General features: G+C 43.8%; 1 protein-coding gene across 4 annotated transcripts in view; it reads right to left on the minus strand.

Moving 5' to 3' along the window:
• Positions 1-8667: 8667 nt before the first annotated feature.
• Positions 8668-25871, minus strand: part of WDR7 (WD repeat domain 7) — a 114503-nt gene continuing 97299 nt past the window's right edge. For all 4 annotated transcript variants that reach the window (XM_042886997.1, XM_042886999.1, XM_042886998.1 and 1 more), the window contains 2 exons: positions 14048-14152; positions 8668-11404 (listed from right to left, as the gene is read on the minus strand). In XM_042886997.1, coding sequence (XP_042742931.1) covers positions 11201-11404; positions 14048-14152 — 309 coding nt within the window. In that variant the 3' untranslated portion in view covers positions 8668-11200. The remainder of the gene's footprint in view (positions 11405-14047; positions 14153-25871) is intronic.

Genomic DNA, 25871 nt, shown 5'->3' on the forward strand with positions numbered 1-25871 from the left:
ATTTCTAGCCAGGTTAACAACCCAGTTGCTCTTTTTTCTTTTTTCCCCTTTTTCTTTTTCTTTTTTTTTTTTTTTTACAAATTTGTGCCCATTATTCACACAGCTGGGAACTGACTTTTCAGCCGTGTCAATCCCTTGCCTTGCTGGGAAACCTAATATCCAAAAATAAAAATCTATATTTAATACCCAAAGCGCATCCAGCAGTTACATAATTCACATCTCTTAGCTAAGTACGGTAATGAGCGCTCTGCATTTTTAAACCATCAGTTAATTGTCTGCCTCCTCCCTGGCAGTGCGGATCAGACAGAAAAGGCAGAAAGTGAATCCCACAAAACCACATCTGACAGGTTTAAAAATCTATTTTCCTACAAGGAAATATGGGAAGGAGAGGTGATTAATGAGAGGCCACGAAGAAAAGGTTTTATCCAGCAGATTAATTCCAATGTGTGTTTAAACCCATGGCAGCGCAGCGCCGGAGGGATGCAGTGTTTGGTTACCTGGAAAATCCAGTCAGCCTAATGAGCAAAATGCTAACTTTGTCAGAGTTAGAATTTTATAAATCAGGCAAACTGACCTGTGTTTTTAACATCTGCTTGTGCTTTCCCATGCAGAGACAAATAACAAGCAAAGGTGAATGAATCTGGCATCTCTGAAAGGGCAATCATTTAGAGCTCCCATGTTCAGGGAGCAATTAATTATCCAAACCTGCAGTTTTGGAGAAGAAGATATTTAATCTCTTGGAGTCCCTGGCGACTCGGACCTCTGACCTCGGAACCACGACCTCAGCACGGCGCACTGCCTCCCGTGGGACGAGGGAACCGCAGGGCCATTGTTTTGTAAACAATGCTCCCATAAATCTGGAAGGCACTGCCCAGAAGCCTTCCTGCACGAGATGGGCTCAGAGGCACAGAATGGACTCTGGGCAGCACAGCTCGCAGCTCGGATGCTGCTTTCCTGGCCCAGTGCCTTGCTTACAGGCACTGAGCAATGTCCAACCTGAGCAAAGACAGGATCTGGAAGCTGCTCACCCGATGCTGCATACAATTTTCTTCCGCTACATTACAGCTGCACTACTGACATCAGTGCCTGCACAATTCAAAGCTGTCTTTACCTTGTGAGCAGGCCTATGGCACATTTACACATTGACACGTGAGCAGGCCTGTGGCACATTTTCTAGCATAATCCTTTGCTTAAATTCTGCTCGTGTAAATAAAAGCTAGGATGGGGCTTATTTTCTGTGTGCAGAAACAGCCTCTGAGGAATGACTGTACAAGTTCTGGAAAAGAAAGCAGCACAGACATGGAAAAGGGAACCCAAAGTTGAGGCTAATTTTTATTTATTTATTTATTTTTGTAGGAACAGTGGAAGACCGCATAATGCAGTTGATTTCTTGCATATAGTTTTTCCTGCATCCTTTTTCTACCAGAGCATCTATCTGAAGTCACAGGAAAGGTGATTTCTTCCAGAATTGCCAAGGGCCGCGCATGCAGGTTCATGAGGGATTGTGGTATTGAATGTCTGCAGGAGCCATGAAAGGCAGGTGACAAAACCTGAAGGATTATTTCCTCTCAAACAGAATAATTATTCGTCATTGCAGATCGAATAAATAAGATGTCCCTGATAGGTGGTTTGTGGTTCCAAGTTCACACATCCCATTTATGCTCCTTCCAAATATCTTATATCATTTGTGGGACAGCAGACCATTAGGAAGTTGATATTAGCCTCACCTGCAGGCTTATACGTGAAGATGAATTACTGAACATAGTCAAAGTATCTCTTCTGCAGAAAAACAGTACTGAGATACACGTGAGGAAAATGAGAGCACTGAGCAGTGGTTTCATTTAATTTGTCCATGGATGGTGAGACGTGCTGGCACTAACCATGGGGAAGAATGTCATGGGAACCATGGCAAGGATCATGGGGGTTTGGTAATTAATATTACAATTAATATCATAGTCAGAGCTCTGTCATATGTTCTGAGCAGGTGAACGTCCCCAGTAACCTGAAAAGTATGGAAAATTGACACTGAAACAAGTAATCACGGTGGCGTTTTCTGAAGACTCCTCTGCTTTCAATTTTCCATGGTAAGCGTTCCCCCGAGAACATCTAAGCCTGACCCTAAACTTTCCCCATTTTCCAAGTCAATGCACTTGATGGGAACTCATCGTGCTGCTCTCTCTTTGATTACGAACCCTGTAGATCTTCCACAGTGGAACTGTTGCCAATTTTGAGTTGGTTGAATTCATTTCACTTACAGAGCTCCTAAAGGATGCGGCTTGGTTTTGGGCTCCTGGTTTTATTTGTTTGTTTTCACCTCTCACAGAGGCCCTGGCCTGCAAACTAAATGCCATCCGTTGCTGCTCCTCTGCCTCACAAGACACAGATGCGTACATATTGTATTTTCTTTAAAACAAACCGCTGTCCACCGTGTAGGACACAGTGCTTAACATCCGTTTTGTGAAGGTTTTAGCTCTCGTCTTTGCTATTTTTATCCAGCCAGTAAAAATCAATAGGCTTATGCTCCCATCTGTGAGCCACCTGACGTCCTGTGCCGATCCGTGAGCTCGCGGGGCTCCAGCCTGGCAGGACGAGCTGCAACCACTGCCCTCGGCCTCCCCATCCCCTGGCTTCAGCTGCTGCTCCCTCCAGGCCGTTGTGCTGCTGCCGGGAGAGCCAACAGAGCTTTGGCAAAGCAAACATCCACCAGCTCAGCCGCTCGCTGAGCACAGCCAGACCAAAGCAGGCCTGCAGGCTGCTGTCACACCTGACCCTGCTCCCGGTGCTCAGTGCAGGGCAGCGTTTCTCCCGGGGCTCAGGGGAGCAAAAGGCAGCTCAGTGGCTGCACAGAGGCCAGCTTGGTGTGCGTGGCCTGGGCAGGAGGACTCAGCCATGGCTGTGCTGCGCCGGCCTCACAGCCTGCAGGACAGAGCTGCAGCAGGGGCAGGAATGGGCTCGTGACAGACAAGCAGAAAGGCATGTATGTAGACATGGGTGGCAACAGCATTGGGGAATGGCAGGAAGAGCACTGTTCCCACGCTGCCACTGCTCAGCAATGCAGCTAAGCCTTGGCAGCGAGCACAGCCAGGCCTGGCTTGCATCCCCACACAGTGCTGAGAGCTGAGCAGGGCAGCCGGCAAGGCTGGAGGTGACGAGTGCTGGCCTGAGGTGGGTGAAGCAGCACCGCTGCTGTGCGCTGCCCGCCGAGAGCAGTGTGGCGTGATTTCGGGAAGCAATTTAATGGTTTGCTGATAACTTTGATTGCTTTCATGTCAGGTTAGCTTCTAATCTGGGTTCCGCTTCACCTCCTTCTCTAAAATAGCTCTGTGTGATTAAACCACACCGGAGCAGCACTGCATGCATGCTGACGGCCGTGCCTCTGCTCAGAGTCCTCTCACCACGTGCTGGGTTCCACGAGCACGCTGGGCTCTGGCTGCTGGCAGCAGCTCTGTGCCCTCTGCTCCTGCCGTGGCACAAACAGCAGAGCTTGCAGCACCTCAGTGATGAACGTGTGCTTCCGCCAGCAGCAAATGCAGCTGAGCGTCTGTCTCTGCACATGGAGGGCACGGCATTTACACTGGATTTCTCCAGCTCTCACGTGATGTTTGATATAATGTATATTTTTAATAGGATCCTACATGAGCAGAAAAATGAAGATCACATACTTCATTAAACCAAACTGGAAGAGCCACAGGAAACAGCCATCACATCTCATCTCTCTGCTCAGGAGATACAAAGCAGACGGTTTACTTGGGCATGCTGAATAGAGGCTCACCTGGAACGGGAGCATAACCTGCCCCGTGTCATCACAGCAGCAAGACTACTGGGGGCATTTGCCAATAGAGAGGGACTCGTCAATAAAGGGTCACTCGGTAACTAAGATCTCCTCTTGCTGAGAATCCAGCCCCTTGAGAAGCTCATTTTTTTAAGTTTAGATCCTCTGAAAATCTGCAAACAGTGCAACAGTTTCCACAGCACTGAACAACGACAGTGTTGTGCTGTGCCTGTGGCTGTCCCCAGCAGCTGAAACAGTGCTGGCACACACACCTGGGCACTCTGCAAGTTGGGGTGATGCTGTCCCTCCTGCACAGCCCCAGGAAGTCACTGCTGATCTGGAAAGCAGCTCCTGTTCCCATGCTGAGTTCAGCAGCCACTGCAAAACTGCTGCACCCAGCCACGAGACAATACTGGGGCAACCCCCTCTGTGTCGTTGTTTCCCACCATCTGCCCAGTGACAAGAGCAAGGGCAGTCCTTCAAATGTGTGCAGACCTCACAAACATCCTCCACATTGCAGCAACTAATACCACAGGTGACATAATCCTTGCAGACATACTTGATGTTTCAGTTCCCACCCTACTGCACAGGATGCTCCTCTCTGATGCAGGTCCAATGCAGACCTTTCACCCCAATATTTCTGTTTTTGTTTCTGCTGCTGGTGTCAGTACTGAGAGATACAGAGAAGAGCATTTTCCAGAAAAAGAATGATTTGCTAAAACGATTTTGCCTGGCCTGATTTTTTTTGGCAGAGCTGGCAGGAGGCCGAGCGGATTGCTCTCATAAAGAAAACATGATCTAGGTTTAAAAACCTGCTTCATCTGGTGGAACAATAGCTGCGCTTACTGCTGCAATAAACCTGTAATTGCTTTTAAATGAATTTTAATCCAATTTCTGGCTAAACTGCAAATGAAGAAATCATACACAATCTAACATCTTAACCACTTCTCTGTCAAGCAGAATTTTGTTGTGATTTCGTAGTGGTGCTGTGTACTGCTGAACAGGTGCCTGCGCAACTCCACACTTTCGTGCATTTCATTGCAGTTCATTACCTACCATCAAATCTGTCTTGAAATATTTGCTCCAGAATTGCAGATGCAGACTGACCTCAAAGTACATCAACGGCTGCAGCTCACTGGTATCCAGCCCTGCCCCAGTGCTGGGACATGCTGTTTAAAATCGGTCACTGCAGTAAATAAATACCTGCCCTCCCCACTTCCACATTTTAGGCCGCTCCAGTTCTTGGCAAATTGGTTTCTAATTTACAGAAATCAATTACACCGTATATTCTAATTGTAACAATCAACAAGGATCTTCCCGTAGATGTCACTCCGACTTCATTTTAAAAACAAAATCAACATTCAAAAAGCTGCGCTGCTGCAGCAGAAAGTTTCACCTTTTAATTTTTCATACAAGATTAATTTTTAATTTTCAGACATCAGAGATAGAGAGAAGTTCCCCAGGAGCCCTCCTGTTCAAAGAGCACTCCAGGCAACTATTGCCATCAAGTGTCAATTTATCACAGCGAAGGCTTGGACTGCCCAATGCATATTTTTACTGATATTTTTGTTAAGACCCAACTATGACTGCTATTAGAGTTGTGGTGTTTGCTTAAGGCCAGGCTCAGATGGGACATCTTTTTTTTTGGAAAACAAGAGAAACCCGACTTTCCCCGCTGTGCTACCTTGTGTCAGACCTCTATCTTCTGTCCAGGCGCAGCCACCAACTCCACAGCATTGCCCCCATAACCCTATTCAAGCATTTTCCTTATTCCTGTTGTGCTCAATTTTCTTGGCTGTACGTGTTGCAATTCTGGCATACAGACGTTGCCTTTTACAGCCCGAATGTCTGAACTGCATTCATGGGGGCAAGTGGGATTCTAGGTGTTGATCACTGCTTAATACTCCACCAAGTGTGGCATGACTCAATTCACACGTTTTCAGGAATGCTTGCTGGAAAATGGGTCTCTTGCAAGCTCTGGAAGCTGAACGTGGTACCTCTCCCATCAGAAAACAGAGCTCCTGGCCATCAGCAGCCCCTCCATCTCTCACCCTGGACAGGAGGCTCAGGTCTGACCTATGTACTGCAGCTGTTGAAGGTGGCACAGGCGGAGGTGATGGCCAGAGGACACTCCAGGTTTTGGATTCTGCCACCAGAACCCAAAGTCCTAAGGCAAGGACTTCCTAAGTGTTTTCTAAGGAAAGTTCCTGCAGCACCCGGTGGACTTGGTCCATCTCTGTGTCTCATCCAGTTTCTGCTACTAATACGTTGGCTTCTAAATATATAAGCTACAGGCAAAAAAAAATATTAAAGGTTTTCCATTCACACTGCTTTGTTTGAGAATGACTCGTTAACTTGAAAAAATGTTATGGCTACAAAAATTTGCTACAAGAATCATTTCTGAGACCAAATTCAGTCCACTTCCGAACACTGGTGAGGTCATTGGTAGACATGGTTGCATCCATCTCCACACAGAGGAAAGCCGTGCTCTCCGCACAGGGGTTTCAGTGGACACCCAGGATCCTGGCATGAAATGTGCATGAAAAGGCAAGCCTGGAGATAGCCTCTACTCTTCACAGAATCACTAAGGTTGGAACAGACCTCAAAGGTCACCAAGCCCAAACCCTACTCATCCCCACTGACCACGTTTCTATGCGCCATACTTCTGCTTTTTCTTCCCCATAGTTAATCTGCTTCGTTAAAGGAACCGTGTCCTTTTCATCCATTTCACGTGGGGTTGAAACAGGGCTCTCTCTGCCCTGACTCTGCACTTGCCTGTGCTGTCCTCACTCAGGAGGCTGCAGAAGGGACTGCACGTCCCCCTGCACTGCCTGGGGAGGCCAAACGCGTGTGGATGGATTTCTGAGTCAGCTGCAAGGAATGCTGATGGGCCACAAGACGCACACGCAATGTAAAACAGGAACATTACGCTCTCTGGAAAAACTCTTTGATCAATACATTTGATGTAGTTTGCACTGACCTCGGTGGTCTGCATCTTCAGATAGCTTTGTTTTCACGCAGGTCTGACACACTTTAAAGAGGACAGAAACCAAACAGGCTCTGGGAAGGAAGCTTTGTCACACCTGCGATGGCTTCGTACCCCTCACCGCCAAAGGCAGCAAACTGGATGTATCTGGCAGAGCTTTTCTTCGTTTTGTCTTTCCCCCTACAAATCTCAGGTGATTTCTCATTTCCAGTATCTTGTTCCAAACACCGCTAATTAGCGGACAAATGCGACTGCACCAGTTCAAGCAGAATATTGTGACAGTTCGGAGGTGATCACGCATATGCAATTAATAATGTAGAAGTACATTGCTCCTTATCTCCACCACCTCTCAGACCGGCTCGTCTCCCCCAGCCTTAATGCATGCTCTTTTAAGCTGGAAAAGAGAGCACCTTCGCAATTGATCTCATCTGGCTCTTCCTCTGCCTCCGTGCTCTGGATTACATTCATCAGGCGACGCTGCCCGTGATGGGATTTTGCCCCCCTAAGTCACAGCTGTGACATCCAGCAGCAGAACAGGGAGCAGGGCACTGCGCAGCAGTCACACCGTGGACGTGCTGCTCCGACCCTGGCTCTCAGCTGAACCCGGCAGCAGCTTTTGGTCATTTCATTGCAGAACTCGAGCGCACAGCTAGATATTAAATTATCAAAAAAATGATGCTGCATAAATGAAAAAAATATTGATCTTTTGGCATCAAAATGCAATCATGCCGAATCAAAAACAATTAATGTCCCTGAATGCAGATATATAGCAGGAAATAGGCATGTACTTTTTATAGGCAAATTGCTTAAGGTACAACATAGGCTCTGGCATATTTTCATTTCTATTAAATGAGGAGACTGTGGGTCCAAGCTCACTGAGTTGCCTACATTTGAGCATTCCTATGCACAAATCACAGTTTATGTTTTGCAAAGTAAAGAGCAAAACCCAGCACATCTAATTTTTGAAATTCTTCTGGCTTTTCTTTTTGACCTTTGGTATTTGTACGTATCGATGCTCTCTAAAGCACTGCACAAAAACACCTTGAAGTGTCAAGCTTTAAAAATGAGTCTTCTTTTCTCTTTCTCCTGTGTAGCCTGGATTATCTTGGCCTTGTCAAAATACATTCTCTAGTTAGAGGTTGGAAATATTTCCCTCCTGGCTCCCAGGTATTGATTTTTCACCACTCAGCTCCGCTGTCAGCGGCAAGGGGAAAGGTGAAAGTTCACCCAGCTCTGCCCAGTTCTGCCCCCCGCCAGCACCGTGCCCCCCATGCCGGGTGCCATTCACCTAAGAGGAAACCCTGGGGCCACCAATACTTTAACATGTTCGTGCACTGTGAAAACTGAGGATTCACCCAATTCCTTTGTGTTGCTGCTTTTTTTTCCTCCTCCTTGCTGTTTGCTTTGTTTAGAAGGGTTATTTGGTAACGTCTGACCGCGGGCAGACCGTCCCTGCTGCCCTAGCACACTGCGGCACACCTCCACCAGCCCCAAGGTGCTTAGGATTCTTCAGCAACCAGAAAGCAATTGCGATTGAAAAAATAATCTGCATTGCAAGTGCACCTCAAATATTCTTAGGACCCTGCATTCCACTCTAGGAAATGTTGCTATTTGCATCAGTTACCAGGTGACAAGGAAAGCACCATCTTGCAAACACTGGCACTGGTGAATTTCTGGAAGACTGCAATTCTTTTGTGTGCTTTAGCCACACTGCTGGGGAGTTATGAGAACTTCATTCCAACACCTTCCTCCCTCTGTACTGAGGCTGCGGGTCCTCCCAGCACAACAGACAGGACATCACTTAAGCTGATTTTCAAACGAAAATGTTGGTGAAAAAACTTATGATTCATGAATGAGAGGCAGGGAATTATTTGCATGCCACCTGGCTGATGCCATAACAGCAATGCTCTTCGATACAGTTCAGATTTATTTCACAAGCATATTTACACCAGGGTATGCAGTATACATACAGCAGACTAGGAGTGGACTCCAGAAGTTGCTTGAGAGGCAGACACTTCAATCATTTACCGTACATGGTGACTTCCATCATTACAACACTTTCATACATGTGTCTCATCATGTCATCTTTTGCTTGTAAACTGCCAATGAAGCCACATACGTCTCCACGTTTACAAGGACAAGTCCAAATACAGTACTAACAAATCAATAAAGCACTAAAAGCTTACACTGGAATGACAATACAAATTTTACTGCAGTGCTGAGAGACCGAGGCTGTGAAGTTGAGGACTGGGGCAAACAAAGTCACCACAGCGGGGGCTGTGTCCAGCCCCACTGATGGATCCTGGACCTCAGTGGAGCTGGAGCTGACCCGCAGCACTGGGAGGAAAGGAACGACCTCTCTTCTGCATTTAAGAAAATCCATTACACTTCTAGCTTAAATCAAACATTTTAACGCATATATAATTCAAGATGTTTGCTCACTATACCACAAAAGGAAATCATTGGAGGGCTATGGTCCACCGTTCCCATGGGGGTTGTGTTTCGTTTCTCAAAGTAAACACATACACATCTTGGAACCTACCCTAATGTAACTGATGGGATCCCAGGACGCCTATGGGACAATGCTTACAGTGCACCCTGACTCTCCTCGTGCATCCAAACCGAATGCTGCAGTGTTTCAGATTACAGATGGAAGGTCTCTGTTAGCTCTTCTTCCTATCTTTAACCTTCAGAGTTACACACGCTTCTTTACGAACACAATGTACATGCATGTTGTGTTAGTTCACTTAGAAAGAAGACCCTGATATTCTATAACAGTGTTCTCTACTATACACTACATTCCTGCCAGATAAAAGGATTAAATTTTATGGCAGTTTGTGTTAAACATTCCTAACGGTCTTAATTTCTTGCTCTTTTCTTAATTTTCAAACAGCAGATATGTATCTTCCTGGGCTGTAAATCTCACCTTCACCTACAATGTACTACACAGACCAACTTTAAAAAAGAAAAATTAAAAAGAAATCAATGCTTTTTAAATTTAGAAGCCATTTTATAAATTAATTTATTCCTTTTTGGGGAAGGGAGGATTTTATAAGTACCATTTTTACTTTATCATGTAAAGACAGCCCCCTTATTTCTGCGAGCTTTTCGGACAAAAATGGCAAAGAGAAAGCTATACAAACATATACATCAATATTTTTAAATAAAATAGTATTTCATAGATTTGTTTTTGCTTTATTGTGAGCATAAACCAGCATACTTTCACATGGTTAAATATTTCACAGAATTAGATATGTAAGAAGGAAGCACAGTCACATCTAACATTACACAGGAATACTCCTACCGAAGAAATGGTTTCAGTATATCTGCTCAAATAACTTATTATTTTTCATAGTTTTTCTTGCAAGAATTGTTAATCACTGACACCATTTGTGCTGCCTCCCAGGGCTTGCTGTGACCCCACGCTCCTGCAGTGAAGGAGAGTGGCCCTGCAGATGCCAGACCACAACCCTGCTTCCACATGGGATCCAGCACAAATGGGAGCAGCTTTGGGAGAAAAAGCTTTTTATTTTCTTCAAAATAAATACCTTCATTGGTAGCAAAAAAACACCTTTATATATAAATACTCCTCTGTTCAAGTTTGCTAGTCAATCTTAGAGATATTTTCTTTATTTACATGTGAATTGTTATCCTTTATTCCAGAAGACAGCAAGCAATGGCTGAGCACAGCAGCACTTCAATTCCTCAAAAACTGTCTTTTTCTGAGGAAACGCGCCCCTTCCATTCAGAACAGAGACCATTCAACTCCTGCACACTCAGCTACTAATTATCCCCAATTAATTAGGCCCTTATTAAGAACCCTCTAAGACACACCACCTACTGATCATTCAGTGGTCACTAGAAGGAATACATGTAAACGGGGCCTTTGGTAAACCACAGAGGCTCTGTGAGCACGTGGAACCAGGCCACCAGCACGAGGCCAGCAGCCACCGGCCAGGCCACGGCACAGTCAGGGTGGGACTGGGCCTCCCAAAACCACAGCTTCCCCCACCCTGCTGCAAAGAGAACACACCTGGTGCCATGGCCTGGCAAAGCGGGCAAAGCTGTGACCTGGCACGCCAGACAGAGCCATGGTCTGGCAAACCGGGCACAACCATGGCCTGGCAAGGCAGGCAGAGCCACGGTCTGGCAAACCGGGCACAACCATGGCCTGGCAAGGCAGGCAGAGCCACGGCCTGGCAAACCGGGCACAACCATGGCCTGGCAAGGCAGGCAGAGCCACGGTCTGGCAAACCGGGCACAACCATGGCCTGGCAAACCAGGCAGAACTACAGCCTGGAAAACCTGGCAGAGCTGTAACCTGGTAAAGCAAGCAGAGCCATGACCTGGCTGGTCCTGCCCCGTGACTAGAGGACAGCAACAAAGAAGGGAGAGTTACATGGAGTTGTGACAGAAACGCATTTCAGCTCAGGCAGCTTCCCCTAGACCACGAAGCGGTGCTCCTTGCCATCGTGGGCCATGAGGATGACGTTGCGGTTGGAGGTCCAGATGAGGCGGGCCAGGCGCAGGGCGTTGTGCGAGCCAGGGGACGCGGGCTGGACGGGTGGCACCTGGTAGGTCTTGATGCAGCGCAGCTGGGGCGCTGAGTTGAGCATGCCGATGCTGCCCAGCAGTGACGTGTTCATCTGCAGAGACAGCTGTTGGTGAGAGGCCTCCCAGCCCACCCGGATCAGGCCCAAGTGACATTTCTCCCGACCCACCCAGCCTGGGCGAGGCAGTGCTGTCAGTGCCCAGGTTCTGAGCATCGTGCTGCGTCCCACAGCACACAGCTTTGCAAAAGGAATGGCTGAATAAAGCCAGCAGGTGCATGGCACTACTCTTTGTGGGGAGCTCACGGTGCTACCAGCAGGCACTATGAGCAACATTTCCAAAGCTGTGCAGCTGCTTATCCTTCCAACAGAAGAGAAAGGAAACTGGTGCATGACTAAATGCAACGTAAATTACAGTCAAAAACTTGAAGTTTCCCTCCTACGCACAGAGCTCAGTTACATTCAGCAATCAAGAATCACTTCACAGAATCATAGAATGGCCTGGGTTGAAAAGGACCACAATGATCACCTGGTTTCAACCCCCTGCTATGTGCAGGATTGCCAAACAGCACACCAGGCTGCTCAGAGCTCACTGCTTGCCTCGTATCTTTTTTTAAATTATTGTTCTCCTTGCCTGTGCCTTTCTCAAGTTGAATTGTAAGATTTAAATCAATAAATTAGCTAGGAAACAGTTTATTTACTACTTTGAAAAATCTCACACTTCACTTGTAGGTCTTTATAATTAAAGGCTTCTATTCAAATTTTAAGGAGAAACCTGAAAAGTTTTCAAGATTATATCTATGCTAGAATATTTTTGTCAAAATAATTAAAACACCAAATGTGAAATCGTGCAAAATTAAGAAGAATCATCATAACAGTTGCAATAGTTCTGAAACAGTTGCAGAAAAAAAGCAAATTTTTATTATTTTCTCCTAGATAAATAAAGCACTCAGGAGAAATCTGATGGGTTCCACTCTCCATAAAGCAGGCCAGTTACTGCAGATGCACACTGCCTAGTTCCATGGTTTAAAAACAAGCTGCCTAACCCTGCCTTACGAGCTCTCCTTTACTTGGAAAACCCTCCTTAGGAGTCCAAGAGCAGGCAGACTGTGCCGTATCCCTGAGTGTGCCATGTGGAGCCCTGGCAAATCCTGGGACATGGCAGTCGTGCTGCTGCTGATCCCACGCTCTGAATTCTGATCAGGACAAAGTACAAGCCATTACTTTTTCCTGGCTCTTCTCAGCAGCAGAATGGTGTCAGAGAGTGTAAATCATGGCATCTCTAGCAGGGAGCATGCACGCACCACTGACATTTTCACAATTTAAATCATCTTGAGTAATAACCCTTTTAAGATGACTAATGTTACTGATTTTCCTGCATTAATAATAGTGCCAAATGGAATACAGAAGGGAAAAAAAATCACTAGTGCACGAGGTCACATTTTAGAACTAAATGTGTAGGTATATTTAACTCTTTATGTGAAAGCCACTTCAACGTGAACATTTATACACCTGGAAGAATGTGGCAGCTCACAATTTAAACCACGTGCCTGACTTTTTTTTCCTGCCAGTTTTACATGACCTGCTCTGATTGCTTTCTAGACTTTCCCTGAGTACTTAAATCGAGTAAGTATAACTGATGGATGAAGATTCTTGCTGTTCCCATTTACTGTTACAGAAAATACGCAAAACAGTGATGGATAATAATTTAATAATTATTATGGCACCTGTAAAAATAATGAAAGGCATCAGACGACCAGGGGAATATATTAAAAGCTAACTAATAATTAGTGGTATACGGGGTTCTATTATATAGTCTGACTACTGCAAAACTAAATTAATAATCTACACAAATTGCTTGATCGAGTCAGTTTTTAAGTCTATAGTCATTCAAAGGAAGAAAAAATTCCCGGTGAGGAAATGTAAGCACCAATGAAGCTTCTTGTGTGCTCACCTGTCCCACCACACTACACCTACCCACTGCTGACAATACAGTATTTCTACAGATACGATCACAAAGTTTGCTCCTATGCTAAAAAAATAAACCCCCAGGTACTTCATAAAAGGTTGACCTGAACCTCAGTTTCTCCCATTTCAGACCCTCTTTGTATTGTTTTTCTTTCAGCCTTTCTGTTCCTTGCATCGTTATGGAAATCCCAGGCAGCTCGACAGTGTGAGGGGCAGACCAGGGATCTGTGCTCAAAGTAGAGCAGCTGTGTCTGCTGAGGAGGACTTGGCGCAGCAGTAACAGGACCAGTGTTCATCTTGAATAGTTTTGCATCATGTTGAGTCCAAGAAATGGAGAAATATCACCGAGATCTTCATTTATGAGAACTCACTGGGTTCCAGAAGTCAGAGAAGAGAAATTCCTACTAGGAAATGGGACAGTGTGAGAGCAGGAGCAGCAGTTCTGGCAGAACTGGCTGGAGGTCCCCTGCAAGGCCCTAAACCTAAACCAAGTGGGTGTTTTAGGTGTGTAAAACTGAAGTGTTACAACTGGATTAGATTCAAACAGCAAACAGGACAAAGTGTTGTCTGACTGCTCTGAACTTACACACTGATTTGTATGCAAATAAGCCCTCATCCCTCACAAGGAGATAACTGCAAGGCATGTCTAAGTATAAACAGTAAAAGATCTGTACTTTGTAAAAATAGAAAAAACATGATGCGCAACAAAACCAAAGGTGGGCAGATTGCATTGATCCTCCGGGGGACACAGGCTTGCAGCAAGGCACTTACCTGCCAGAAGGAGAGGTGGCTGTCTGAGTTGGAGTAGGTGGCAAGGTACCGGCCGTCAGGAGCAAAGGCCACTGCTGTGATCGGCCCCTTGTGCCCGTGGATTGTCTGCCAAGAGAGAACATTTAGGGACACGGTTTAGGGGGCATGGTGGTGATGGGTTGGCAGCTGGACTTGATGAACTAGGCTGGACGAGGCTCTGAGCAACCTGATCTAGCCATGGATGCCCCCGTTTACTGCAGGGGAGTTGAACCAGATGGCATTTAAGGGTGACTTGCAACTCTAATGAGTCTGTGATCTTAACGGCCTTTTCCAACCTTAATGATTCTGTGGTTCTAAGAGCAGTAACAGAGCATTCCTTACTTGGCACCACAGCAGTGCTGAACAGATTCGTAAGCAAACACAAATGCGACAGCATCTGGACTTCTGGAAGAAGTTTCTGGAACAGTTCATCAAACTCCTACAGTCAGAAAACAGCAAGTACTATGAGCAGAAGCCTCTTCCTCCTATTTCAGCATTGTATCTTAGGTCTCGAATCAAAAGCATGACACAAATTGGGAAAGCACACAAAATCTATCTAAGGTTTATAGGCAAACACGTCTGCAGAGCTAGAGGAACTTCAGAGTTTGGTTGCTGCAGGAGATAGGAGGGCAATTTCCTTAAAATACCATCTTTTATTGGATTACCATAACGAAGACATTAGTAACAAGCTCAGAAAGTATTTCTTTGCAGAATACACAGTAGCTGCTCTCTCTGCATTAAGAGGCTCTGTGCCAATTTTAAATTGGCGGGACTTGCAGTGTGTGAAAAAAGACTTTGAAACATTCATCGACCAAAAGTAGGCTGTGAAAATAAAAGCACATGAAAACAAAAGTGCTCCTACAGCCAGCTCCAGGACACTAAAAGATGCAAAGCCACTGAGATGGCACGGTGCACCCGAAGTAAGGCTTACATTAACAATCCATCAATATATTTATTGTGCATCATGTAAGTTGAGTAAAGTCTAACAGAACCCCAAACCTTCAAGGTAATCACTACAGCTTAGGATGAAGATTTGAAAGGGGAATTAATTAGATGATCCAATGTTTAGACCCATCAAACTGCAGCACTTAACAAGCAAGTAATACTTGTCAATAAAAAATGTTTTGGTAATACAAAGGTGGAAAATCAATAGTACTTGCACACTTGTTGCTCTTCTTAACTACTGAAAATGTGTTCCAATAAGTACAATCCTTAAGGGAATTAATGTGCTTTGTTATTTAAAGCAAGTGCTCCTCTAATTGATGCTAATCCTTTCAAGCCAAGATTTATTTTTTAGTGCACTACCTAAATGTGTACTTTGCAATGCACATCTTGTGCTTCCTAGGCAAAGTGAATAAGCAGAACAAAACGAAATTATTGCTACTCATTCAAAATATTTTGCTTGCACCCATGCATTTGGAGCTCAGACTGCCCTGGCTGGCACCGTGCTGAATGCTGCATTAATGGCTGTGATGGCTGTGCTTCAGCAGGAACACACAGCAACACGTTGCCTCTCTGCATTATTTTTTGTTACGCTCTGAAGTGTAATAGTGCATAATAAAAATTATTTTCTATTTAAGATAAAATCTGTGCAGCATTGGTTTGGCAATCGTCTGAATCTTGCACGGCAGACAGGGTGGGACAAAGTGCAGCTGCTTGGAGTTTCCCTCTGCCCAAGCAATTGTTTTTTAATGGGAGCACGCTCCTGGGAGACTATTTGACTTCTGCACCTGTCACCGCCGCTGTCCTGTACACATGATATACTGAGGCTATGACAACCTAATTCTGAGTCCAATATTTGGCAAACCCTACACTGAACTGCATTATTCTGTTAGAGGTGACATAAAAAATAAGCACTGTATCACTGCGGCAATTTTATTTTAATAAATACTGGAATGCATACTTTAAATTGATAAAGTAACATATATACTGCTATAGAGACATAGCAATATTTTACCACATTTATTATTAGATATTTATCTCCCCCGTCCCAAAGGGTACCTTAACTAAAATGAAACAAAAACAATCACTCACTGAGGATGCAGCATGCCTGATGCACCCGCAGAAGTACCACACTTCTAGCAGGTACCATGTGAAAAGCAGAAAGCATTGGGTTTGTCCCAGCTTAGCATTGCCATTAAAAGCTCTGACTGCTTTCACTTGGAACAGATGAAAGTATCAGCTCCAATTTTTGCACAGGATACAGTCCCTGCACAAGGAATTGGTTATTTGGAAATTAAGGTGCTCTGCCACAGTCAGCTCCTAAAGGTGCTCCAGAAAGCTGGCCTAAATACAACATAGAGCACAGATAAATTGCAACTGCAAAGATCACTGTGCTAAAGGCAAAGACTGAGGGAAGACAGCCAACAACCGAAAGAAGGTGGAAAAAGCAAGGTGTTGAAGGTGCTATTAAAAAACAAAACAAATGATGAGGTTTAACTCTCCCTCTACTTCCTTGCCACCCTTACTGCCCCCGGAGGTGTTCCAGAACCGTGCAGATCTGGCATTTTGGGACACAAGTGGTTAGTGAGCATGGCGGGGATGGGTTGGGGCTGGTCTTAGGGATCCTAGAATTCTTCTCCTTAACTATTGCGCAGTTCTGTGATGCGCTCTGAATAACTACAGAACCTCTAAGTTCCACATTAACCTTGAACAGTGTCTCAGAACTCAATTAGCCTCTGCATTTGAAGAAGGGAATCTCCTGTTCCCAGCCACTCATCCCATGCCCACACCAGCCCACAGCCTTTCCCCATCACAGCCACGGTCTGCCTTGCCCCACTTACTGACCTTTCTTTGCCACCTTACAATGATCCCCCCTCTTTCTTCTTTATTTTACAACATGTAATCACAATACAGATACAGAAGGGACATGCTGCATGCAGTCCACACTAAACGCATGATTTCCTGAACGCTCAGCTTTGGTCTAATCTCAGTATGAGCAACGTGTCTGATAAAACCTTTCTATCCATTTGTTGCACTGTCCTTTGAAGGCCAGCCACGTGAGACCTCCCAGGACTACGGGTTGCATGAGCATGCTCAGAACATTTTATAAAACCTCAGTTTCCAAAACTACACAGCTTCACCCAGTAAGATGTTACAGCATTTTCTTAAAATAGCTTCAGTACTTTCAATAATTACATTTCAGTGCTCCTTCAAGAAGTACTAACAATTGCAGTAAAACTTTCAGGACTACACCAAGAAAAAGTATATTTACATCTTTAAATTAATTTTCTTTCTGTCCTTCAAATGGATTCTCAATAATATCAAGATAAAGTCAAAGCACATATATTAAAATTTTTAACTTAATAAAATATATAACTTAATTTTTAATCTCACAGTAATATAATTTTGCATCAACCATTACTATTACTCTGTATAAAAATGTGACTTGCATGATGTGACAGGCAGTGCACAATGAGAGCAGAAAGTGACCTTGAGCAGCAGTGTATAAAAATACATTTATCACTGGAATGGCATGCTGGCTTTCAGTCAATATGTGCTCTCATTTGTTAGGAGGTTCTCCTGCTGTGATTCCCTCATTACAATTTGCTTTTACTTCCTGGGCAAATGACAACCAGAAAATGAGGCAGCTTCTTTCTTGACCGAACTTAATCCAGAAGAAATTAGATGACAGCTGCACCCATCCAAGTGTTAAGGGGTGTTTTAAAAACCTTTCCAAAATGCACAGCCATGGACCTCAGCAGTTCCGTGGGGTCCTGCAGACAGCCCAGAACTGCCCCGTGCCCCTGATGTGATGGCTGCAAGGAAACCATGCGTGTGGCTCTCCAACCCAACTCAGCCTCCTTCCTCAACAGCATGATGGCTGCAAGCATTGGATGGATGCTCTGACTTCAGGAATGTTCTCATCAGCTTGAGGGCTCCATGCTGTGCCATCAAAACCAAGATGGTCACTCATTTCACCAACCCATAAAACAGATAGTCCAGAACAAGTCCATAACAGAAGCGGCTTGCTTTTCATTGGTGAGACTAACGCCAGCATAGTTCATGCAGAGGTTCATGATGATGCAGTATCATCTCAGAACACACCCACGTGTCAGACAATTCCGTTTTGCTACTGAAATTCCTATCTCCATGATAATTGCCCTTTTAAAGGGCATTCCAACATCTCATAGGCTGGGCTATACGCCTTGCAACTGCAAGGAAAACAATCTTAAATAAGAACTCTGAATTCGGTCAGGATACTAATGAAAATGGGAGAAGGAAGTATTTTCTCCAGGTTATTTCTATTATGTGAGACAAAAAAAAAAATGTAATTATTTTAAATCCCTACTTTAGGGTTTTATCTTTTACAAACAATTACAAACAGCTTGTGTAAAAAATTACAAAATACTGATAGGCATCAGGAAAAGAGCTTGTGCTGGACAAATGCCAGGTCTCATGGTTTGCAGATGTGTTGCTGTAAAGTGCGGTGAAGTTTCAGATCTTGAACCACAAATCCCTCAAGAGTGATGCTGAATGGATGCGAGGAAGTTTGGGCTGATATTCCAGCGCCAGAGAGCACTTTACAGGGAGAAAAGACACTGAACGCTTTCCAAAAGATCACAGCATGGATTTACCATTTATTACATGGACTTCATCTAACCAACTCTCAAAATGCAAATCATATCCTTAATGGGAATGGCTGTCTAAACCGTTAGAAAGATGCAATTAAAACACGATAAATAATAGCGAGCAATGCGGTCTAAGAGTGATAAGCAGACTGCATTTCAGGAGGGCACACAGAGGATGGAGCTGAGGGTTTCAGTGTGCCCATCAGATGGATCACCAGCAAACCCAGCTCACCTGGGGCCTTAGGAAGGCCTCCAAGCTGCTATGGCAGGAGAAACTTGTCCACTAGGCAGAAAGACAAGCTCCAAGCAGGCAGTTATAACACAGTTTTTAGTTTTCTACAAAGCAAGAATTGAAACATCTAACGTAAAAGGGTTATTAAAACAGATTTCAGGAGAAGACACTATTTTTCTAGCAAACATGAGGTTGATACAACCTTATCAGTGCACTGCAATAATACTATCGTGTTCCCAGATGAGACTCTTTTGTAAACATAAGAAACCCTGGTAAAGACATCAAAACTCTTATGTGGCTCACAGCACTGCAGACAGCAGTGAGAGACTGCATTCTCCTACAGACACAGATCTTCAAAACCCACCATTTTCAATAAAAGGTTGGTCCCTATTGAAAGTAAGAGCTATTAAAAATTCGAATTTGACCATGAATGGAACCATGCCCTTGAACTGAGTTAACAAGAGATTGGAACGCTGTATATAAGCACACAGAGTGATCTTTCTCCCTGTGCCAGCTTACTGCTGACCTCTGTGATGGTTTATCATTGGAACACACAGTGGCAGGGACACAGAGCATTTCTTGTAGCTTGGGTATGATGGTTAACGATTAGTAATGCAGTGTCACTGCATCTGGAAGAATACACAAGATTTTTTTTGATATGTATATTTTTTCCATTAACCAGGTCTACTTTTTTTCCACTCAGCTGCTCTAGATTCAATGAAATACAAAAAGCCTTCTTCCACTTCCTGCCTGGATGGTAGGTAGCTTCTTTTGAAGGGGGAAAAAGGGGTGCTGAGACTACTTTTTGTGCAGGAAATAATGTCTGAAAAGGAAGTAACAGCTAAATTAGGTATAAGTTCAAATATATGGAAACTCAGCTTCCTTTATGGCCCTCAGTATAAAATCTTAATGCCTACTTTTCTTCTGTCTCTGCTTCTACAGACACTACAAACCCAGCACTGCAATAAATCTCAGTGGGGGTGGGTGGCCTCAGAGATGGTCAGTAAGTTTAATATCTTTTTCCAGGCTATCTGACTTTTGTATACTGAATTGTATCACTTCAAAATGGAAAAAAAAATCCTTAGTGGAATTGATTACACTGTCGGCTCCTCATCTTGATGTCAACAGCTGAGGCACAAGAGTTAAGCAAAAAGCTGTAGCTGAATCAATTTCTTATTTAATTTTTACTAACTTTGATTATTCAAGGCCCCTCCAGATTTCTGCACTTGGATTTACAGTCTTCATTTGATACCTGTCCCTGCCTTTCCCCTCCCAACAAGATGGTCCTGTATTTGCAAACTCCATATGCCCACAGGAACGTGCAAGCTCCTTTAAAACAGTCTCCACACCAACTAGAAATGAGTACAGAAAGGGGCAGAAGTGACTCTGAACAAAAACTACTATTGCTGATTTAAAAAGTAAGGTCTGTGAATCCAGAGACCTCATTATTTTGCCTGTTCAAGCCAGAAAGTTAGAGCAGAGTTACAGCCCTCATTAACAGTGCATTCTGCGGGAAGACTGGCAGTTTGCATTGGTAATTTGTAGCTTAATGAATAGAATTACATGTAAAAAGTAGATTTATCTACAGTGAACAGTAGCAGACTTGAAGCAGATCAACAATATCCAAACAGGGTTAATGCAGAGGAGTTGGTGTGCTGTAAATTCACTCCCCATGCAGAACAGTATCCGCATGGTCCGTTCCTATTAAACGCACTGCTAAATTGCCACCAGCGCAACATAATTAAACACTGCTTTGGAAAGACATTTGAGAAACTGGAAAATGATGGTTATTTTGTTACCACACCCTTCCCACAGCTCGGACTTGCTGCTGATAGGCCAAGACCTCTTCCTGTTACAAGGAAAACGCACAGAATCCCTCAACTGTATTACTGGGCAGCTTTAGAAAGATCAGCTCGGGGCAAAGCAATGGCAGCCCATGGGGAACACGTGTCAGCAGTACGTCGCCTTCCTCTGCACGGAATGGAAGAACTGCAGCAAGGCTTGCATTTGAAACTCAGGCTGTACCAAGGACAATTTGAGTGCGTTTAGTCCTGGCATTGCTGAACCACATCCCCTAAAATTCATGCCCTGCTTGCCAGCAACACTGTTACATCTACCTCGTATTACATTACTATGGATTTTGCCTTGTGAACTTTGCTACTGCTTATGTAAGCCAGATGATAAACTAAACCAAAGAAAAAGCACTCCTGGCTCCTTGCACATTAATAGGGCTGCTTGTACCAAAGGCAGTGCATACCATGGATTTCTGGAGCAGCAGCACGCTGCCCTCACTGTGTTTGCACACGTGCTATGTTGTCTGGTGGACAGCACAGTGCAACCCTCCCCCTCCTGCCACAACGAGAAAAGGGCTCCTGCCCCTCCTAAATTAAAAGGCTATATTCAGTAATTACCTTTTATCTGCAAGTTGAGAAGGCGTGCCCCTACTAACAAGTTTCCCTGGCTCCTCTGAACTTGTCAGCATAGCAGTGTCAATAAATACACAGACACGTTCAGATTACAGGATGGCATCTTTCCTTTAATACCTATAAAATTCCGTACTGGAGTACATTGTCTTTTATTTCCTAATCAAACTTAACTAAAGCCATTACATATCAGCAACTACTCCTTCCAAATATAACATTAAACAATTTTCTACCCTGGGTAAGACATTTGAAAATGCTTCTAGGTACAGAAATAAAATATTAGACACAATTCAGTTCCTGCTTTGACTGTCAAAGCCCTGATTTTAATATTGGAGAGAGCCAAACAGAGCACTCAGACCAATAACACTGATTGTACTCAGTGTTTAGAAAAGTCTCAGCCATCAGCAAGCAATGGCACTGCCTTCAGCAGGCTTCCTTACAGGAGGCCAAGTTTTCAGAAACCACATGTCAAAATGCACAGCCCCCATTACAGCAGTGGGCAGGCTGGAGCCGAGGTCCCTCTCTGCTTCTGTGCTTCCCAACAGCACAAAGAAGGGCTTGCAATGAAAAGCCTCTGCCACTTTGGAGACAACATGGATGATGAATCAGAAGTACAAATACAAGCAAAAGAAAAGGCCAAAATGATTGCAAAAAAAGTCTTGGAATAGTTATTTAATAAAATGTATCAAGTGTCATTTCTTTTCCCTACTTATATTCAGACACAATCTTCTATGAGTAACAAATTCCAACCTCACTCCTCAGTCCTCAGTTTTCCATTTCAATTTTAATTTCTCTATAAAACTAATCGTAACACTCAATAAATGAATGGGTAAAATTAGTAAGCAGTAGACAAATGCCATCCATACTGTCAGACCCAAGCTGAGGACCCTAAGTCTGTATGGGTGTAGAGCTAGGTTGCTAAAAGTTTGCTGACAGGTGGAGGACTGCATGGTCTGTCCTACAAGATGTCCTGTTTAGTGTCTTTGACATCAGGGAATAGACCGAGTACACTCCTCTCAAATTCCCAGACAGCCTCAGTCCCACGGAGCAGCTGGAATGCTAAGAACCAGGCAACTATAAGCAGATGGCATGAAGATCAAGTCATTCCCTTGACCACTGCACCCACTTTTGATCCCCCAAAACACAAAGGACCCTGGTGAAGTCAACTACTCCCAACAGTGGTTTGCTGACTGGAGCTATCATCATCTCGATCCTTCTGACAGCACTAGCAGCCATACATCCAAAACAACCTGCATTTCCCACAGACCTAAACAGGTCTCCAAGGAAACTTAGTAAATAAATAATGTTGTAATGACTCATGAAAAGCATGAATGATTATTATTGGCCTTATTTTTATTATTATTATTGAGGTTGGATCCTAAACTCTGTAAGTATTCTGCCTGTCCAATGCAGGAGAAAGCTGTGCAGGGTGCAGAATCAGGCCACTCAACAGGCACTCGGATGGATGGATAGCAGAAAATCTGCCCAATAGCTTTGCATGCAGCACTACACGTAAGATACAATCCCTTCACAAGAAAGAGTGAATATCTGTAACACTGGCACTAGGTCTTGGTGGCCATGTCTTCAGAAGCCCTGTATTATCTACTACCCAGTGCAGGTGAAGAGTTTCTGTCTTCAGAGGAAATTCTTCATGTTTCCAACACAGAAGTCAGCCAGCCAACAGTAACAGATGCAAAGTCACTCAAAAAATCCAGGCGGAACTGAACAAGCAAACATGAGCTGAACCCCTAAAGCACGAGAACAGCATTGGAGGTATGCTGATTTTTCCTATACAATTAATCAGACTAGGACAGAGAAAAACGTACTTGAATGCTTAACTGCTCATGTGTCACTAATACACAAATTCTCAAGACTGAGTGATAGGAGATGTTCAAATGCACAGCATGAATCCAATTTTAAAATGGAGGAACAAAGGTATTGATACTGTGAAAGCATTTCCTAGATTCCTCACTACTATCATTCACTTTCTTACATTATTGAGCTTTTTTGCCACATTTCCTATCATTTGTGTCACAGCCCTACTCCTTCCCTCTGCCTTCCATTCACCTAATGCCTAGTTCTGCCAGTGGAAAGACTTGTCTAAGAAATTCAAGAGCATGCTACTCATTGCTCATGAGGACTCATTTGGCTTGAATCCCATGGGATGAGAAAAACATGTATTTTCTGAAAGAGAACTCCTACGCTATTAAGGTGCCTAACAGATGTAACAACAGATAGCAAACTTAATTCTCACCTTTTTGAGTAAAGGCTTGATTAATAATTGGGTTAGGGCCAGACCCTTGCTTCATACCCAAACACTTAGATTTTCAAAGGAAGAATAACCAAATAGCTTGTATGAATGAAATAATTGGGGATTTTGGGCCAGTATCTGCTGCCCAGCAACAATTCACCAACAACTTCAAACAGGGCTAACTGTATCAACCCCAAGATGCTGAGTTGCACATACAGGCAACTGGAGAAACTTACTGAGAAGGGTCATGAATGATACTGGGAGCCATTCAGGGGCAAACAGCTCACACAAATGAGATGCAGTGCTTGCTGCTTACCCGTATGACGCAAAAAAAAGGTCCTCTAAGTAAGAAACCAGGTGAGTTCTTATGAATCATCACAAGTATAATCAGTGAATAACTCCTCTCAGTCTGCTTTGGCTACAGAATAATGCTGGAGAATCTGACAAGCAAAATATTATCAAACATCTTTCAGACATTAATATTCTGCCATCATGACAAAGTCAATAATAATCATGTATCCTAAAATCTAGTTATTTGGAATATATCTCTACAGTCTGGTAACACCGATTCAGTATTCAATTAAAAAAAAAAAAGTTGCACAGTATCATTCTTTTTCTGTATTAATGCACCCCTAAAGAAAGGAGAAGGCGAATTTCAAATGCTTGGTGATAATAACTTTGTTTTTAATTGCATCCAACCAGCCAGTGTGTTCTTAGTCCAGCAAAAATTACTATGCATTTTTTTTTTCATATTCTTAACAAACACTGAACCAAAAAAAGACAAAGAAAAAGGTACGACTCCAGGGTCATGACTTTGCACGATGTGTAAGTCACTTAAGAAAGCCTCCAAATTGTAAGTTTGTAAAATCAATGGGAAAAAAATGATGTGTGGAATGGGAAGTGTAACTCAGTCAGGACGACAGTGGCATGAGCACACTGCGGCGCCATCAATGAGCTGCAATGTGCTACGTTTATCATTAGATAATCACTCCCCCAGAGGATTACGAACACACAGATGAACCTTGTGCCACACAAAACACTTGGGGTGTCATTATCTCACGATAACCCCACTCCCTGCCATCTTCTATTGCTTAATTAGAGGTTACAAAGGTTGTAACAGGGCTAAGAGAACATGGTGACCGGAACTCGCGAGGAGTGATACCCTAATCAATTCAAATCCAGAGGCTGGGAATGTGCAGTCAACAAAGGCGTCCATGGGAGACCCAAACTGTGCGCTGTTTTAAGCTAATGAGCTCAAACTTTGGGAAATTATGAAATCTATAATACACTATGCCTTATTTTCACTTGACAATTTCAGCTTCCTCACATCGCTTTTGGCTTAATTCAAGCATCACAAATAAATAATAAAAGAAGAAAGGTTACAGAGTATTAGCTCACCTGAAACAAATTATCAAGTACATCCAGGCAGCAGAAATGAGATTTTCAAGGTGTCTCACCAGCTCTATGCTACATATACATTCCAGAAATTCCATCCTGACCTCACAACAACAAACAGTGCTTCTTTGTTAAAATGCTTTATTTTTGGTTAGAAATTGCCAGCCATCCTAAAATGGTGTGCTTTTGCACCAGCAGAGTCTCTGAGTGGTTTAACTGCTGTCTTCTACTGTGTTTTGTAAACAATGGCCACATTTGCAGATGGAAGAGCCACAGAACTGGTGTACTCAGAACTGTTTTCCAATTCACTGTGAAACATCAATTATCTTTATCAAATAACAGTATCTCATCTCAGTCCATTATCAAGATGGAGTCTTATTTTAGCCGGACTGAAGCCCTATCTGTATATCAAGGCTGGCCGCAGTGCCAGAGTGAGTGAAAGGCTGTGAAATAATCAATAATCATCATCAAATTGTGGTCGACAGGTTGTGCGGATGGAAGTTTTTGATGAAACCTCAACCTTTTTTTGTGCAGCTGATAAAGCTTAACCTTTGCAATACCTGATAACTATGACTCAGTTAAGGGGAGCTCTGCATACGCTCAAAAGCTTTGACTGCTCAACAAACCCTGCTGAAATAGCTTGCTTTAAGTGGAGAGGGACTTCACACCATCAAGCACCTTTTTGTTACTAAGCAAGTCAGCAGACAAAGAGCTACACAGAATGAGTTTCACGGACTGTTACAAACACACCCTTGCGCTCCAGCAACCAAGAACCACACTGGGTCTTAAAGCTGTACAAATAAAAGGTCTGCCTACAGAGGACCATCTCTGCATAACAATGAATAAAACAGAAACAGACAGAAACAACAGAGTCACTTTCAGCAAATATTTGCCTATTTCAGTGTAGGTAGCTTCCTATTATCCAGCATAAAAG

This window comes from Lagopus leucura, unplaced genomic scaffold (assembly GCF_019238085.1).
Source record: "Lagopus leucura isolate 7727_CA_CO unplaced genomic scaffold, USGS_WTPT01 Super-Scaffold_100070, whole genome shotgun sequence".
Classification (NCBI taxonomy): Eukaryota; Metazoa; Chordata; class Aves; order Galliformes; family Phasianidae; genus Lagopus; species Lagopus leucura.